This window comes from Delphinus delphis, chromosome 14, assembly GCF_949987515.2.
Source record: "Delphinus delphis chromosome 14, mDelDel1.2, whole genome shotgun sequence".
Taxonomy (NCBI): domain Eukaryota; kingdom Metazoa; phylum Chordata; class Mammalia; order Artiodactyla; family Delphinidae; genus Delphinus; species Delphinus delphis.
In genome coordinates, this window is record NC_082696.1 from 2,415,547 (window position 1) to 2,427,087 (window position 11,541).

Below are 11,541 nucleotides of genomic sequence, written 5' to 3' on the forward strand. Positions count from 1 at the left end.
CACCAAAGTGTGAGTTTCAGGGACAGGCCCTCCTTTTCCTGTTTCTTAGGCTTGTGGTTACGAAGAGCCGGCCGCTCCCCAAGCTGTGACACTGGACGGGCAGCCCCCTCGTGGGCGAGTGGGTGGTAGATTCCCACAGGGCTTGAAGGGGAGGGAAACTTTGAAAGAGAATCACAGTTTACTGACCAAGTATTCTTCATTTATTGACTTTGAACAAAAAGTGAAACCAACTGGAGTGAGAACAGAGAAGTTTCCTTAATAGGAAGAGTATTGAAGAAATAGAATGGTTTTTGAAAATGGAGTTTCTAAGGATAAAAAGATTGAACAAGAACCCTAAGGGAAAAGCTCGAATATTATAACTTTAAAAGAGAGGAAGTAAAGGACAATTCAGTCTTTCAGAAGTAAGGGAAATACACCAGGGTGCTGATAAAGACAAGCAGAATTTTCAAAAATTCTGTAACTTTGATTTTCTATCTTTAAAAAGGAAAATGTGTAATTATTAATGTTTATGTTACCTATTGAGCTGGAATATTTATAATTTAGAAAGTCTTTGGTGTACTGTGGACGGAAATCTGCAATTAAGGGGTAGCTTTTAACGTCTCTCAAGTTATCATTGTGTTGAGAGAAAGGATTTAATCCGTTTCTTCCCCGCGTTTGTGTAACTCCCATCCCTGAAAAGACGAGTGAGTGCCAGCTTTTCTGGTGTTACCGTGCGTGTGCCACGGCATCCCTGGAGGTGAGACACGTGGTCCCCAGCCAGCCCTCACCTGGAACAAACACATCCTTTTGTGCCCCCAAGGAACCCTTTATAACAGGCATGCAGTTCATGGGAGGTGTCCCTAGAGGTACCAGTCGGGACGTTTCTGCAGCTCTGGACGCTTGGACGACTCTCCAAGTGCACCTCCTTAGGAAACACGAGGCAGGTGAACCTGCGTGACGCAGAGATGGGGGGACGTGTGGGCTGGTGGCCCAGTTGGAAAGGAAAACCCTGATAAAATTAAAGCAAGAAGGACTACATGTCAAGTGACCCAAAATGTCATGTAAATCAATAGTCATGGTGGGCTTCCTGAGACATGGACTTCTCATGCACACAGGAGTGAGGCTGCTGCCAGCAGGGAAGCGGTGGGCAGCGTGGTCAAGACCCTGGGCTCTGGTACAAGCTGGGCTGGGGGGACCTTGCTCCTGCCGCTGACTGCCCAGTGACCTGGAGCAAGCGACCTAACCTCTCTGAGCTGCCACGCCTTCATCCATAAAATAGGGCTTTCCCAACGCAGCCAAAAATAAATAAATGCATTTATTTAAAAAAAAATAGAGCTTAAAATTGTACCTACTGCACCTCGTGTTGCTCGGTTCGTTGCAATAACACAGGAGAGCACATGACACATGGAAAACATGCAGCGAAATAGTAATTCTTGCTGTTGAGACCCCTTAAAGCTTCCAAGTTAGGTCTCAGAAACAAAGGCATCGAAGCACCGTGGAACTGCAGCTGGGTGCGAAATTGTATTACTACATTGGGGAAAAAAAGTTTCGTTAAAAGTCTAAGCATCGGGCTTTCCTGGTGGCGCAGCGGTTGAGAGTCCGCCTGCCGATGCAGGGGACGCGGGTTCATGCCCCGGGCCGGGAAGATCCCACATGCCTCGGAGTGGCTGGGCCCGTGAGCAGCGGCCGCTGAGCCTACGCGTCTGGAACCTGTGCTCCACAACGGGAGAGGCCACAGCAGTGAGAGGCCCGCGTACCGCAAAAAAAAAAAAAAAAAGTCTAAGCATCGTTTTGTTAAAAGTCTAAGCATCAGACAGAGGTTAGTAATTACTGCAGCAAATGTATCTGGCAGCCGAGATGCCCCAGATACAGGGCACAGTGCTGTACCTGTAAGAGAACCTCAGCTACAAGGACCCCACAGGCAGCTATTGTCATATTCACCCCACATTGCTGCTAAGTGGAGAGACCAGGTAGAACCAGAGTCCGTTTGATTCCAAAGCCCGAACCAGGCTGAGCAGGGACTTCCCCGGGAGTCCAGCGGTTAGGACTCCGAGCTTCCACTGCAGGGCGCACGGGCTCCATCCCTGGTCAGGGAAGCCTCCTCAGCAGAAAATCAAATCTAACAAAACGAAAGGACAGGTGAAAATGGGCAACTACAAAATGGCCAGGCCCCCCCCACCCCATACCCTCTTCGAGGGGAATGCGGGACCAGATCTACCGGAAAACAATGCAGACTTGAGAACCATCTATTTGTTTCCATCATTATTTTAACTTTATAGACAGCAAGTCTTCCCAAACTTCTCAAGCCCCTTCAGTGACAGCTGTGGATGGAGAGCCGTGCTCACGCGGACACTCTCAGGACACTAGGGCTTCAGTTTAATGCCAGATGTGGGAAGTGAAACACAATTTCCCTGCTTTCAGGGCAAAACAAAACTGCAAGAGGTTTTTTCCCTCTGCCCCAATCCTCTTTCCACAGACAAATTTTAGTTTGCCTTTGACTTTATTCGATGCTGGTCAGTGTGCTTTCTGTCCGTCTGCGGGAAAGAGAACGAACTCGGGCCTGCGTCCCTGTGCTCCGCTGCGTCAGGCTCGGCCGCGGCGGGGACTTGGCCACATGCTGCCACCCAACTGCTCGGTGGCGCACAGCTACGCGGCGGAGGTGAGCACGGCCTTGCTGCTGCTGCTGGAGTGTTGCCTGGGCACGCTGGGCAACGCCGTGGCGCTCTGGACCTTCTTCTTCCGTCTGAAGGTGTGGAAGCCCTACGCCGTCTACTTGTTCAACCTGGTCCTAGCAGACCTCCTGCTGGCTGCCTGCCTGCCCTTTCACGCCGCCTTCTACCTGCGGCAGAAGACCTGGGGCTTGGGACGTGCGTCTTGCCAAGGGATGCTCTTCTTGCGGTCCCTGTGCCGTGGGGCGGGTGTCGCCTTCCTCACCGCCGTGGCCCTGGACCGCTATCTCCGGGTGGTCCACTCGCGGCTCAAAGTCAACCTTCTGTCCGTGCGGGCGGCCTGGGGGATCTCGGTCCTGGTCTGGCTCGTGACGGCAGCCCTCACTCACCAAAGCGTGTTCCTCTCTGAGGCCGAGTGCCCCAGTTCCGAGCCCAGGACGGAGTCCTCCTTCAGCCTCGTCTGGCAGGAAGCCCTCTCCTTCCTCCAGTTTATCCTCGCCTTCGGCCTCATCCTGTTCTGCAGCGCCGGCGTCATCAGGACTCTCCAGAAGCGGCTCCGGGACCCACACAAGCAGCCCAAGCTGCAGAGGGCCCAGGCGCTGGTGGCCATGGTCGGGGTGCTGTTCACGCTGTGCTTTCTGCCCAGCTTCCTGGCCCGCATCCTACTGGCCATCTTCCGAGGGGCGCTCAGCTGCGGGGTCCTGAGCTCCATGGTCCACGCCGCCGACGTGACCGGCAGCCTCACCTACCTGCAGGGCGTGCTGAACCCCGTGGTGTACTGCTTCTCGAACCCCGCCTTCAGACGCTCCTACCGCAAGCTCTTCTACACCCTCACCCTCAGGGCCCGAAAGCAGGAAGCAGAGGCTCCCGGCTGTGAGCTCAGAGATTCTTACTCCTGAGGATGGCCAGCTCCCCACCTCACGTCCACGACAGCTACCCGGGGGGCGCTGAGCAGTCATGATGGTTAGTTAAGATTCTGCACTACAAGCTTGAACGCAACTTCAGCACGTGTCACTGCTGTTTACCAGGATTTCCTTCAGCTATTTTGTGTGGCAGAGCAGTTCAGCAAAATGAGCGAGCAGAGCCTTTACACAATTCCCATGCAGGTTCAATCACTAAATGACTACGACACAGTCATAGCTGGAAAAAGATGCTGTGGTGGACCGGTGACGTGGAAGGTGGTGGACCGGTGGCGCGGAAGGTGGTGGAAGGCGGCGTGGCAGACGCGGTCCTGACTCTGGTGTCGGCAAGTCACTTTATCCTTCCATGCTTGAATGCAAAAAATGCAAAAACTCTATGCTCTTTTTCTACCTACTGCACAGACTTGTGGCAACTGACATGGGGAAGTGGGGCTTTGGGTCTGAAAACAGGTTCCGCAGGGTGCAAGTCCTGAGCTCGGTTCTTCTTAGCTCACAGCTGATGGTAAACTTGAGCTTCACCTGCACAGACTTTACACATTACCTCCAAGACAACACAGTCAGTGCCCTCGTTTATTATAAGGAATACTTTCCTACTAAACGTCTCAAAATTGCTTCTAGTACTTTTTTTTAAGTTTGAGTGTCTGAATACTTTTGGAACTCAATCTGCTTCCCCTGCTCTAAAAAAAATCACTGTACTTTAAGCCTCCTGGGAGAAGCACACAGTATGAGATATCAATTTGCATGTGAAACGGTGATTTCCACCCAATGGCAACTCCTGAGGACAGCAGCTAGGGACCAGCCCGGGTTCAAGGCCACTGCAGGGAGGGTGGGCGCAGCCCCTGGACACCAACAAGGGCTGCATCTTTTCCTCTCACTCTTCTTAAATTATGTCCCGAATTTGTAGCTCATGCTGGTGACAAAGGATTTAGAAAGTCCGCTTCCTGTCTGCCTTCTCTCTCACTCTCTGTTCAAGGCGGTTGTGCTCTCCCCCAAAGGGACTCACCGGGGTCTGCGTGTAATACAGGGTCCCATGCAGCCCACACCAGGCAGCCTCACCTGGAGCTGCACCTGTACTGCCCCCAGGGAGAGACCTCTGCTTTTCCCAGGAGGTAGTCCTACGATAGCTGTAATAGTTAAGGTTAAAACTGCTGGCATTAGGCAATAGAAAAGGGCAAATCCTCACCCTCTCCCGGAGCTGTTTGCCTCCCGGGTAGGTTCCTTTTACCAGAACCAGACTTGAAATGCGGTGTGACCCCCACTATTGTGCTTCTGAAGGATGTAGACCCTGTTGACACCAGTATAATGTGCCCAGTGTCCCCAGGGGAGTGAGGGTCCCATCAGCAGCATTGTGCTATTTTCTCGGGTTTTATTTCCTCCTTAGTGAACAGAATTTCAAAGGGCTTAGAAGGGAAATGTGACCAGATGAGATGCAAAGAGGTCGAATAAAATTCTCTGATGGGAACATTCTAGGCTGTGTTTCTTCCCTTTCAAAGAAAAGAAATGTCTCCATTTTTCTTCCTTTGATCTTACTGCATATACAATTTTTAATGATCCTTTTAAAAAAATCCAACATTTAATATAAATATTTTCCATATTATGATAAATTCCCCGTAAGCATTACTGATGACCTAATCATCTTCCCAGAAGCTGTTTCTTAACCATTTTCCTGCTGATGACATTTAGATTCTTTACTCCCTACACAAGTAAATTCCACACCCTGAAAGCATGTACCCATTTACAGACATCAGGCGCCCTTAGGTGGGGCAAAGCCAGCTCATGTGGTTGTCTAGACAGGCCTGCTGGCGAACACTGGACACGAATGCTTCCCACGCACGGTCGGTCCTGCCTGGCTCCCTCCACGATGCTACGGCCAGCGGCTCTGCCCGGTGAAACGGGGAGGTCTCCTCACAGCATTACTGCCTCTCGGGCTCTTACTGACCGTCTTCTAGACTCGCTGTGGGGTCCAGAAGCTCCTGAAACCCCCCATGTCTCGGCTAACCCCGGGGTGGCCTGACTCGGTTGATATGGGAGACATGGGTAGGTTCAAAGGCCCCTCATTAATCCCATTACTGTGCAGCCAGGGCTGAGAGTCCCTGGGTTACTGGCCACAGTCAGGGCCTTTGGGTCAGTATCCTGCTTGGTCACTTCCCTGCTTTGTGACCCGGGACAATTCTCCGAACCACTCTGAGCTTTCCTCTTCCATAAAATGGGGATAATAACAACAGACCGTACGGGATTATTGTGGAGACCAAATAATACATAAAACTCTGTTGGGCACAGAGCCTGTACACGACCATATTCAGTGGGTGTTACTTTGCTGTTTCCAAGCGATAGGTTTATTCCCTGATCTTTGTTTATGTCTCCAACAGTCTGTGGGCCCTTTGCAGACACAGTTTTTCACCAGTGCACCCTCAACACAGAGCCTCGTGGACTGGGTGTCAAGCAGTTCTGCTAGGTCAAAGCTTTAATACTATTCTTTCTTCCTAGTAATTCTTTTCTGCATATTTTCCAAGGATTCTGTGGAAAGGACGATGCTTTGTAGTGGAAGCTTCAGGACCCTCTGAACACCCATCTCTGAGGATGTTTTGGTCACCCTGTCCTGTCACTCCCGTCCAAGACACCAGCTCTGCACTCAGACAGTGGTCTTCTTTAAAGACGTAGAGTGACAAGGTTCTCGACTTCTCCAAATTATTTTCTCTGAGAAAAGGAAAAGACTCAAAATGAAAGTGTGATTAAAGAGTACACGATGGGCCTCAGAACCACAGCTATGTGCTCCCAGTAGCAGATTTTGGTTTCTTTTCCCGTGTGACTCGCTTCTTGTAAGACAGCAGGTACCCAGCCCTGGCTGCCAGGCTTGCGCATCGCAGAACTGTCTTAATCCCGACATACTCAGGAGCCCAGATCTTCGTGTGAGTGGTGCATTTCTCTCCCTATTCAGGTAATGCCATCCCTGTTTCAAAATCCTGGTCATCTATGCCTTTTTCTTTCCAAAATCCAGCAGAGGCCACTGAGCCCTCCCTGCACACACCCTGCAGGTGCCGGTGTGCTGTCCGGGACACTCCAGTCTCTGTCCTGGGAATCCCTACCCGCCACTCGGGTCCAGCCTCCGGGACCTACCTCTGACATGCCCCAGCCAGACCCCAGCATAGCGCCTGACTCAACCCAGCCCAAAGGCCTCCCGTGGGCCTCACGTCTGCTCTCCCCACCCAGTCAGCTCCTTGCACGGGGCCCGGCACACAGTAGACGCTTAATAACTGTGGAATAAACACATAAACAAATCGACCAGATTTAAAGTTAAAAAGTTCACTTTATCCACTACTTAATAGGTTTTTTAAAAAGAAAATTCACTTTGAAACACTAGATCCAGAGGCAAACTTAAAATTGTATCGTAAAGAATCTTCTAGGGAAACACAATACAAAGGAAAATATAATTTGCACATTTAATGGAGAAAAGTTTTTCCTCTATATTTTCATAATAACTTCTGCCAAGAATTCAGGCAACGATTTTGATTTATCTAAGGGCCGGGATGGTGAACGGATACCGTGTTTGGCCGTGGCCTCGGCGGGAACTGGGAAATGCATCACGTGCCTCTCAGAGGCTTCCCGAGCACACCGCCCGTGCTCACGGGAACACCCCCTCCACAAACAAAATGTCACCCTCAAAATGTCTGTTTTATAAAACTGGGGTAAAATGTACGATCTTACCCGGTTTTAAGCGTACAGTTCAGCGGCACTAAGTACCTTCACACCATTGTGCAACATCGACACCGTCCATCTCCAGAACGTTTCTATCGGCCCAAACTGACACTCTGTCCCCATTAAACACTAGCGCCCCTGCCCCTCCCCCAGCTCCTCCCTCACCCCCTCCTTCCTGTCCCTATGGATTTGACTCCTCCAGAAACTTCACATACGTAGAAGCAGACAGTACTTGGCTTTTTTCTTAATGATTATTTCACTGCACATGACGTCCTCGGATTTCGTCTATGCTGCAGCCTGTGTCAGTCTTTCCTTCCTTTTTAAGGCTGGATAATTGTCCACTGCACGAATGCACTGCGTTCCATTTATCCATGGGTGTCAGTGGACACGTGGGTTTCTTCCTCTTCTTGGCTCTTGTGGCTAACGCTGCTATGAACATGGGTGTGCAAATATCTCTTCAAGACCCTGGTTTCAGTTCCCTTGAGTCGGTACGCAGAAGAGGAATACTGGGTCATATGCTAATTCCAGCTTTAGTTGTTTGAGGACTCTCCACACTGCCTCCACAGCGGCTGCACCAGTTTCCACTCCCGCCAACAGTGCAAGGGCTCCAATTTCTCCACACCCTCGCCAACACTTGTTGTTTTCTGGGTTTGTTTTTTCTTTGTTTGTTTGTTTGTTTTTTAGAGTAGCCATCCTAATGGATGTAAAGTAGAGAAATGCTTCTTTGAAAATCGGGAAATGCTTGATAACGTCAGAGACTAAGAAGAAGACATCCCTGTGCCTGGATCCCGGAGCACCAGACCCAGGCCCACCATGAGTTCGTTTGTGGCCACACTGTTCTCTAACCCACCGAGATCTCACACAGGGTCGTTTCTAAGGCTCTTTTTCACTGAAACCATAGGCCTGAGGACAAGTGCACCGGGGGTGGTCAGAGAAGCCGTCCCCTGGTTGCAGAGTCGCGCCACTCCTCTCCCAAATCCCAGCCACAGACGCCGGACGTGCCCTCGGCTCTGAAGTCAGGACCAGACAGGCTGCCGTCCAGCTGGGAGTCCTTCGGCCTCGGCTGGAGCTCAGCCCTGCTGCTCTTCGGCCAAGGGACCTCAGGCACATCACCTTGTGGAGGTTACATCTTCATCTGAAAAGTGAGGGCGACGACCCTGTCCTGGAAGGATGGCTGGGAGGACGGCTGGCCACCCAGGGCCATGTCCTGACCCATCCACGCTCGATGTCATGGGGTCTTCAGTGAAACAGCCCCTGCAGGACAGCAGTCTGTGGGCCGTGATCAGAAAAAAGGAGAACGGGGACGTGCGAGGCGCCGTCCCACTTCACACCCTTCCCCTCCTCCACCCGGCACGCACAGCCCAGTCTCTGCCCGCCTCTCTCTGCCGCACACGCCAGCCCGGCCCCGTGGCCTCTCCCTCTCACGCGGGGTTACAGACGCTCCTCCGTGGTCCGGGCTCTTTTATCTTCTCTTCCTCTGTAATCCGACAGGCTTTCCACTAATCGGGCAGGTGGTCTGAGGGTGTAGATGGTCTACACTCGCACACACAGGGCGTGCTGAGCCGAGTTTCGCCAGCCAGTACTGGACCCACTTCTATGCAGCCGTGTGCTGGTACCAGGCTGTCTGGGAAGAGACGACAGCCCTGACTTGCAGCAGTCGAGAGGTGTCAACCCTCCCACGTGGCTGACCTGAAGCTGTGACCAATCACAGCGGCTTCCCGAGGGCTCCCCGAGGAGTCTGCAGCTGTGGCCCCCTCTCTCCCCCTGTCCTGGCCATCAGTCCCCGGGAACGATGTGCATCTCACTCCCGCACCTCGGGTCACCCGACAAGAAGACAAGGACAAAATGAAATGCGCTAAGAAGAGAAGAATCTCCCGCAGACCTCGGGGCGGTGTTGGGGGGGGAAGTTCCCACTAAGGGTTGGCAAGGGGGATGCGTGGGAGGGTGTGAGGCACCCGTGATCCCATGCCAGCATTTAACCCCGTCAGCCCTGCTCGTTGTCCACCAAAAGTATCACGTGCCCCTTGTGGAGACTTCTGGAAACATCCTGCAAAGAGAGCTTGTCTTAAAGGCCACCAAAAGGCCAGTCAAACCCAGGCACCCAGAAGAAACCTAGTGGGATGCTTGGAAGTGTGAGCTGTAGTAAGTAGAGGATAACGGAAGGCAAGACCTCGGATTTCCGAAGAACTAACAGGAAGCAATGTGCTTCGGCAGATGGTGCGTGAAGAGCTCGGGTGTTCTCAGGCTGCAATTCCAGCTTCTCCACTTACGGCTTCCAACTGCCCCCCTAGAGCCGCATGGCCACGCTGTTTGCATGTCTGCAGCGAGGAGGTGATGCAAGTGTGCGCCCAGTGAGATTGGGGGGTCCTCTGAGATGCTCAGCGTGATAAAACCTCCTGGTCCCACACGTCTGGACACACTGAGCTCGGGGTCCTGGTTGGGTCAGGCTCAGTCCTCCTTTCCCTAAGGAGTGAATAAAACAGCATCACATCTACAGACAGAGGGAACTAAGATGATTTTTGGAGAATATCTTAAATGAAAACTTACAAATGCACGTGATAGTCACCAAAACTGCTACAAGATCTCCCTTTCACGTATGTTACTGGAAAAGTATATGATAACACGGAACTTTTTTCTTAAGTGTTCTAATCAAGAACAGCATCAGATGGGACGAAGTGAGAGAGTGGCATGGACATATATACACTACCAAACGTAAGGTAGATAACTAGTGGGAAGCAGCTGCGTGGCACAGGGAGATCAGCTCGGTGCTTTGTGACCACCTGGAGGGGTGGGATAGGGAAGTGGGGAGGGAGGGAGATGCAAGAGGGAAGAGATATGGGAACATATGTATATGGATAACTGATTCACTTTGTTATAAAGCAGAAACTAACACACCACTGTAAAGCAATTATACTCCAATAAAGATGTTAAAAAAAAAAAGAATAACAGAGGGCGCTGACCTCCTTAGGGCCCCGCCTTCCTTTCTACACCTCGGGGTGTTCTAGTGTCCGTCCTGGTGAGCCCTGGGGGCCGCACTTCCAGACAGCGCCTGCTCCCCGGACGCGGAGGTGTCACCAGAAGTCATGCGGGAACAGGCACCTGAGTGTGCCAAAGGGCTGGGTGGAGCTGAGACCCCCCGACCCCCCAGACCCCCCCTCCTCCCAGGGCCGCTCCTGGCCCCAGGCTGGGCTGTCAGGGAACACAATGGAATCTTCTACCCGAGGTCCAGCCCCTGACAAGCAGCACAGGATGCTTTCCACATTTTCATTCAAATGGGACGGTTTGCCCAATGGGCCACTTTGCACGGACCAGACAACTGTCTTCGTTCTGTGACATTTTACGTGACATCCTCAGCAGTTTCTTGATCCTGTAAAGGGAGATCACGGCAGGAGATTGTGTTCCAGAGGATTCCTGTTGATCCTAGACGCCCAGGCAGCCCTGGCAGACGGAGATTCAGAGAGGGGAGGACACAGATCTGTGTGCAGTGGACGGGGGGAGAGAGAGGGAGGAAGGGACGGGGTTTCGGGCCCAGACCTCAGGGGCCCTGCACAGCCGCTGCCCCGGTCACCCGGCTGTGCACTGCACCATCACTGCAGCAATCTGACGGTCCTGGGAGGTGGCTCTCCAGCCTGCTGCTGCGTCTGGATGGTTAAATCATTCTCCACCTCAGAATTCTTTAACAGCTGCCCAAGGGCTGCGTTCAGCCCACAGAAGGCTTTTGACTGACTCACAAGTTATTTTTACTGACTTTATATTATACGTAGTTAAAAAAAAACCCAAGACTCTACCTTTTTAAAAGTTCAGATTTTCAGCTCTTCTTGAAAAGTGGCAGATCCGCCAGCCCTGGGTGCACACTCCCCCGGCATCGGTGGGGTTGGAGCCCCACTCCTCGGGTGGGTTTCACCTACCAGTCCCTGCGTCTCGGCCGGTGTGTGTCCTTCCTGGTCCCAGCGAGCGTTTACGCCATCGTAGACCCTGAGCTACACCTCACGGAGTTTCAAACGCAGTTTTCAGTTTCCCCTCCTGGGTAAGTGTGATGTTTAATTGTCTGCGTCCGCTTGGCCAGACAGTGGTGCCCAGCGACTCATCAGACACAAGCCCAGCTGTTGCGAGAAGGTGCCTGTGGACGAGGTCAGTGTCGTGAGCAAAGGAGACCCCCCACATAACATGGTGGGCCTCGTCCAATCAGGAGAAGGCCTTAGAGACAGAGCCCCGAGGTTTCCCAGAGAAGGAGGAATTCTGCCCCCAGACCGAACACAGAAACCCGCCGGAGCTTG

The 11,541-nt window shown here is 52.2% G+C and overlaps 1 protein-coding gene across 1 annotated transcript; it reads left to right on the plus strand.

The window, feature by feature from the left end:
• The first annotated feature begins 2,593 nt into the window (after window positions 1-2,593).
• On the plus strand, window positions 2,594-3,547 carry GPR31 (G protein-coupled receptor 31). Its single transcript, XM_060030464.1, has one exon. It carries the CDS (start codon window positions 2,594-2,596, stop codon window positions 3,545-3,547), a length of 954 nt encoding a protein of 317 aa, XP_059886447.1.
• Window positions 3,548-11,541: the final 7,994 nt, after the last annotated feature.